This window comes from Triticum urartu, chromosome 7, assembly GCF_003073215.2.
Source record: "Triticum urartu cultivar G1812 chromosome 7, Tu2.1, whole genome shotgun sequence".
Taxonomy (NCBI): Eukaryota; Viridiplantae; Streptophyta; class Magnoliopsida; order Poales; family Poaceae; genus Triticum; species Triticum urartu.
This window is the reverse complement of record NC_053028.1, coordinates 79,495,011-79,501,741: the sequence shown is the minus strand read 5'-3', so window position 1 is coordinate 79,501,741 and position 6,731 is coordinate 79,495,011. Positions and strand designations below refer to the sequence as shown.

At 40.8% G+C, this 6,731-nt stretch overlaps 1 protein-coding gene across 3 annotated transcripts; it reads left to right on the top strand.

The window, feature by feature from the left end:
* The first annotated feature begins 6 nt into the window (after nt 1-6).
* LOC125523276 lies at nt 7-3,092 on the top strand. 3 transcript variants are annotated; one of them, XM_048688329.1, is made up of 8 exons: nt 7-653; nt 728-880; nt 941-976; nt 1,097-1,186; nt 1,264-1,328; nt 1,400-1,853; nt 2,328-2,603; nt 2,687-3,092. In XM_048688329.1, the coding sequence occupies exons 1-6, from the start codon at nt 489-491 to the stop codon at nt 1,470-1,472; spliced, it is 582 nt and encodes a 193-aa protein (XP_048544286.1). In that variant the 5' UTR covers nt 7-488; the 3' UTR covers nt 1,473-1,853; nt 2,328-2,603; nt 2,687-3,092. The 3 variants fall into 3 exon arrangements, with proteins under 3 accessions (XP_048544286.1, XP_048544284.1, XP_048544285.1); XM_048688327.1 differs by having other exon boundaries at nt 941-1,186; XM_048688328.1 differs by lacking the exons at nt 1,264-1,328; nt 1,400-1,853; nt 2,328-2,603; nt 2,687-3,092 and having other exon boundaries at nt 941-1,241.
* The last annotated feature ends 3,639 nt before the right edge of the window (nt 3,093-6,731 follow it).

Sequence of the window (6,731 nt, the reverse complement as noted above, 5' to 3'; positions counted from 1 at the left end):
TCAAGCTTCATCCACAAGATCTAGGACCCAACTCCATATCCAACATCTACAACTTTCAAGTTCTCTGTGAGGTTTATCTTCAAGAAGAACCTACTATTGAACTCTTCAGAGAATACTTCTATTTGAACCGCCGGAATCAGTGCACCAACGGTCCTATCTTGGAACTTGGTGGAATTTTGATTCAACGCCGACAGGGCGCTGTCTTTCCCTTAGTAGTCTTACCAAGCCATCCCAAGGATTGGAACCAAACTTGGTTTTACTGCAAAGACACTTCGCCAGCTGATGAGAAGCCACTACCGGGTTATCGCGTGGAGCATCTTGACTCCAAGTTTGTGCTCCCTTACAAGCTGACTGTCGCTGAACGCAAGAAGCTCATACCGTCCATCAAAAGGATTCAAGCTTTATTGGGAAACGGCCTAACTGGAGTTGACCTGATCCGTTGCTGGATCGCATGGCGTGTCATCCCTCTGAGCCACAGATCCAGATTGATGTATAAATATGGCGGAGGCCCAGATGACCCTCTGCGTCATAGTTCTGTACAACTGACTGAAGAGGACATTGTTGCAATGTCAACCATCCTCGTGAACGGAAAATATGAGGACTGCAGTAAGGTTGGATTAAATCATTTCTGCAAACTTAACCCGGCACCAGAGGTAAACCCCCTTGACCTCCTTTTTCTTTAGTAGTTAAATACTTGCACGACTTTTAATATGTTATTTGCCTATAGGCCAAATCAGACTTCTGGAAGGCCAAATATGATCATGAAGCCGCCAAGAAGGCTAGAGCCGCTGCCATAGCCGGCAGGAAGACAACCCGAAAGTCCAAGAAGAAAAAGACTGCTTCTGATATATTCCAACTGGATGATGTTTCTGAGTCGGAGGTAGCCCTTGACTCCCTTTGCCTGTTTTTTAACAACCTTATTGACACTGACTATTGCCAGGACGACACGGGGGCCAGCCAGTCGGTAGAAGAAGAGGTAACTATTTCCTCCGACTCAGAACCTTTGCCAAGACCGAAACCTCGACTGGTAACCCGAAAAGTAAGGTTTTCACACCCTTTGGCTTATTTGGATCCTCATTTTCTTTTGAAAAAACAGCAACATGAGAGCCGCCGTCAGGCCCGGACTAATGACGACAATGAACTGCCCTCCGGCTTACCAAAAACTCCTCGAAAACGCCAGAATGAGGTTTCTTTTACCTTTGTCTCTTGCTTTTATCAATGAATCTATTCCCTTACTCTCTTAACTTTATTTTACTTTTGTAGGAGGTTTCTCACTCTTCTGGTGATTCTTCACAAACTCAATTCCCGGCTTTCAAGATTGCCCCTGGGTAAAGAAATTTATCTTTCTTTTGCATCTTTAAGTCTGCATCATTATACTAACTCATGAAATCCTTCTTAGCGGTCAAGCAAAGTCCAAGAAAGCCAAGGTGGCTAAGCCGGTGGAAGATCCGAAAGACCCTGGTCCTGAATAGGTAATACCAACTCCTCCTAAACAATCTGAAGCACCAGAAGACCCTGCTGTCCACATTCAATCAGATCCTCCTGAGCCGTCAGTTGATGAGACCATTCTCAATCCGTCTACCGCTGAGCCATCTAGCTCAGCTAACCTGCCGACGACTTTTGATAATGATGTCTTAATTACCGGTAGTCAATTCGTTGAGCCGGGCAACCCAACTGTACTAGCCCAACACTCTGCCGAGCAAGAGGCTTTAGAAAGGCAGAAGGTGCGGTTTGACGTCTCTCACTACGCTCACCTGAATGTTAGTGACATGCTGTCTGGATACCTCAGTCATGTGCATTCCAGCCGTGACTCGAAAATTGAGATGGTCAAGCAACTGCAACTAAAATATGAGGTACGTTCTCCGGCTTTCACTAGCTTACATATGCTCTACCAGCCCCCAAGTCTCCGGATTATGATGAACCTGAATGATCTGTAGAGTTGTGATAAAGGTTGATGCTATGTCTTAGATTTTCCTTAAGTCCAGCATAAATTTTCACCTGTAGTCCCCAAGGGCTGGCTCAATTTATCATGAATGAGCCGGTACTTGACTTCATAACTGTCTTGAATCAGGCCAAACAAATAGTGTGATCCGGCTCAACATGAAAAACTTTCTTAATATCATGCATTAGCCCCCAAGTGCCAAGCGCTGTTACTTGTAAAACACTTGGGACTTTTAAGCATAGAAGAGCCATTTTGCATTTAAAAAATTGCTTTGGCAGACATTAGCCCCCAAGTGCCGAGTGGTGTTGCGTTGCAAAGCACTTGGGACTTTAGTCATTATAACTATTATTGAAATAAATTTTAACACACTTGTGTATGTTTGTAGACTGCCCTAACTGAATTGGGTTCTCAATTGACTGATGCAAAGACCCGGCTGGCGGATCAAGAGGCGGAGATAAAGAACGCTGACTCCAAATTCCAGTTGAGCCTCTCTGAAGCTGAAAAACTGAAGACCAATTTTGATGTGGAGAAGAAATCATGGGCCGATGAGAAAACCTTGCTGATATAGCGTGCTGAGACAGCGGAGGCGGCTCTCAAGGAGGTCACCACGGAGCTCACCGGCTTAAAAACCGTGTGTCTCAGATGGTCTCCGCAATCTTTGGTGAGTCATTTGTATTAGTTACTTACACTCTATTTTTGCCAGAAATATAAGCCGCATGCTTAACCTTTTTAAAATACTCATAGGTCCATGGAGTAACAATCTGAGTCAAAACAGCGTAACAAAACTCAAGGCGGTTTACACCTTGGTGGAGCAACTGTATACTGGGGCTCAATGGGCGCTTGCTATTATCTCCCCAGCCAACCAAGGACCCAACCTCTTGAGTGACATTTTGAAGAAGCTATCTATTTTACCCACCAGATTCCAAGAGGTCAAGAGTCGAATTGACCTGAAACTTCATGGAACTTATTTTTGGAACGGAAGCAATCCAGAAGACTTGGGGTGTACGTTAGGGGTGCAACGAGGAAGGGATGAGGCAGGGGGCACGCCCTTCACCCTCGTGGGCCCCTCGTGGCTCCCCTGGCGTATTTCTTCCTCCTATATATACCAATATACCCTAAAACCATCGCGGAGCACAATAGATCAGGAGTTCCGCCGCCAGAAGCCTCCGTAGCCACCGAAAACCAATCTAGACCCGTTCCGACACCCTGCCGGAGGGGGAATCCCTCTCCGGTGGCCATCTTCATCATCCCAGTGCTCTCCATGACGAGGAGGGAGTAGTTCTACCTCGGGGCCGAGGGTATGTAACAGTAGCTATGTGTTTGATCTCTCTCTCTCTCTCTCGTGTTCTTGAGGTGATACGATCTTGATGTATCGCGAGCTTTGCTATTATAGTTGGATCTTATGATGTTTCTCCCCCTCTACTCTCTTGTAATGGATTGAGTTCTCCCTTTGAAGTTATCTTATCGGATTGGGTCTTTAAGGATTTGAGAATACTTGATGTATGTCTTGCGTGGGATACCCGTGGTGACAATGGGGTATTCTATTGATCCACTTGATGTATGTTTTGGTGATCAACTTGCGGGTTCCGCCCATGAACCTATGCACAGGGGTTGGCACACGTTTTTGTCTTGACTCTCCGGTAGAAACTTTGGGGCACTCTTTGAAGTACTCTGTGTTGGTTTGAATAGATGAATCTGAGATTGTGTGATGCATATCGTATAATCATACCCACGGATACTTGAGGTGACATTGGAGTATCTAGGTGACATTAGGGTTTTCGTTGATTTGTGTCTTAAGGTGTTATTCTAGTACGAACTCTATGATAGATTGAACGGAAAGAATAGCTTCATGTTATTTTACTATGGACTCTTGAATAGATCGATCAGAAAGGATAACTTTGAGGTGGTTTCATACCCTACCATAATCTCTTTGTTTGTTCTCCGTTATTAGTGACTTTGGAGTGACTCCTTGCTGCATGTTGAGGGATAGTTATATGATCCAATTATGTTATTATTGTTGAGAGAACTTGCACTAGTGAAAGTATGAACCCTAGGCCTTGTTTCAACGCATTGCAATACCGTTTACGCTCACTTTTATCAATAGTTACCTTGCTGTTTTTATATTTTCATATTACAAAAACCTTTATCTACCATCCATATACCAATTGTATCACCATCTCTTCGCTGAACTAGTGCACCTATACAATTTAGCATTGTATTGGGTGTGTTGGGGACAAAACAGACTCTTTGTTATTTGGTTGCAGGGTTGCTTGAGAGATACCATCTTCATCCTACGCCTCCTACAGATTGATAAACCTTAGGTCATCCACTTGAGGGAAATTTGCTACTGTCCTACAAACCTCTGCACTTGGAGGCCCAACAACGTCTACAAGAAGAAGGTTGTGTAGTAGACATCAAGCTCTTTTCTGACGCCGTTGCCGAGGAGGTTAGCGCTTGAAGGTATATCTTTAGATCTTGTAATCGAATCTTTTTGTTTCTTGTTTTAGCACAAGTTTAGTTATAAAAGAAAACTACAAAATAAATTATGGAATTGAGTTTGCCTCATACGCTTCATCTTTTTAATATCTTTCGTAAGTATGATGGAAAGGAAAATTGTGCCAAAGTATTAGAAGAAGAATGCATTAAAATGTTTGGCACTAAATATTTGAATGATGAGCATGATTGCAATGTTTTTAGTATGAATTCCTTGAATATCGATGATGTTGATGATATGCAAAGCCACAAGCTTGGGGAAGCTATGTTTGATGAAGATGATATTTTTTGTCCCCCAAGTTTTGATGACAAAATTTATTATGATGAAAGCATGCCTCCTTGTTATGATGATTATATTGATGAAAGTGGATTTGGAGAGGTCATGACTTTATTTTGTGATGAATCCACTATTTCGGAAGAGGTTCCAATTGATTATGAGAACAAAGTTGCTGTCTATGATGATTATTGTGATGACTTGTATGCTATAAAGAATAATGATATCCATGAAACTTGTCATCGTGATTTTAATTTTCAATTGGATTATGCCTCACATGATAGTTATTTTGTTGAGTTTGCTCCCACTACTATTCATGAGAAGAAATTTGCTTATGTAGAGAGTAATAAAATTTCTATGCTTGTAGATCATGAAAAGAATGCTTTAGGTTCTGGTTATATTGTTGAATTCATTCATGATGCTACTGAAAATTATTATGAGGGAGGAATATATGCTTGTAGGAATTGCAATAATATCAAGTTTCCTCTCTATGTGCTTAAAGTTTTGAAGTTATGCTTGTTTTACCTTCCTATGCAAGTTGATTCTTGTTCCCACAAGTTGTTTGCTCACAAAATCCCTATGCATAGGAAGAGGGTTAGACTTAAATGTGCTAGTCATATTCTTCATGATCCTCTCTTTATGTTTCAATTCTTATCCTTTATGTGAGCATAATTGAAATCATCATGCCTAGCTAGGGGCGTTAAACGATAGTGCTTGTTGGGAGGCAACCCAACTTTATTTTTGTTCCTTGCTTTTTGTTCCTGTTTAGTAATAAATTAATCATCTGTCCTCTGTTATGATTGAATTTTTATGTTTTAATTAGTGTTTTTGCCAAGTAGAACCGTTGGGAAGACTTGGGGAAAGTCTTGTTAATCTTGCTGTAAAAAACAGAAACTTTAGTGCTCACGAGAATTGCTGCCATTTCTTATTCGGGAGTTCTATTTAGTTAATTCTTTTTGCAGATGATTAATAGATAAATTCCTCACGTCCAGCAATTTATTTTAGAATTTTTCGGGTTCCAGAAGTTTGCGTTAGTTACAGATTACTACAGACTGTTCTGTTTTTGACAGATTCTGTTTTTCATGTGTTGTTTACTTATTTTGATGAGTCTATGGCTAGTAAAAGAGTTTATGAACCATAGAGAAGTTGGAATACAGTAGGTTTAACACCAATATAAATAAAGAATGATTTCATTACAGTACATTGAGGTGGTGTTTTGCTTTCTTTCGCTAACGGAGCTCACGAGTTTTCTGTTAAGTTTTGTGTTGTGAGGTTTTCAAATTTTGGGTAAAGATTTGATGGACTATGGAATAAGGAGTGGCAAGAGCCTAAGCTTGGGGATGCCCAAGGCACCCCAAGGTAATATTCAAGGACAACCAAGAGCCTAAGCTTGGGGATGCCCCGGAAGGCATCCCCTCTTTCGTCTTCGTTCATCGGTGACTTTACTTGGAGCTATATTTTTATTTACCACATGATATGTGTTTTGCTTGGAGCGTCAATTTATTTGTAGGATTTTCTTGCTTTTTGAATAAAATACCAAGATCTGAAATTCTTTAATGTTATAGAGTCTTCATATAGTTGCATAATTATTCGATTACTCATTGATCTTCACTTATATCTGTCGGAGTAGTTTGTTGTTGCTCTAGTGCTTCACTTATATCTTTTTAGAGCACGACAGTGGTTTTATTTTGAAGAAATAGATGATCTCTCATGATTCACTTATATTATTTTAAGAGTCTTTTAGAACAGCATGGTAATGTGCTTTGGTTATGAATTTAGTCCTAATATGATGGGCATCCAAGAGGGATATAATAAAAACTATCATATAAAGTGCATTGAATACTATGAGAAGTTTGATACATGATAATTGTTTTGAGATATGGAGATGGTGATATTAGAGTCATCTAGTTGAGTAGTTGTGAATTTGAGAAATACTTGTGTTGAAGTTTGTGATTCCTGTAGCATGCACGTATGGCTAACCGTTATGTGACGAAGTCGGAGCATGATATGTTTATTGATTGT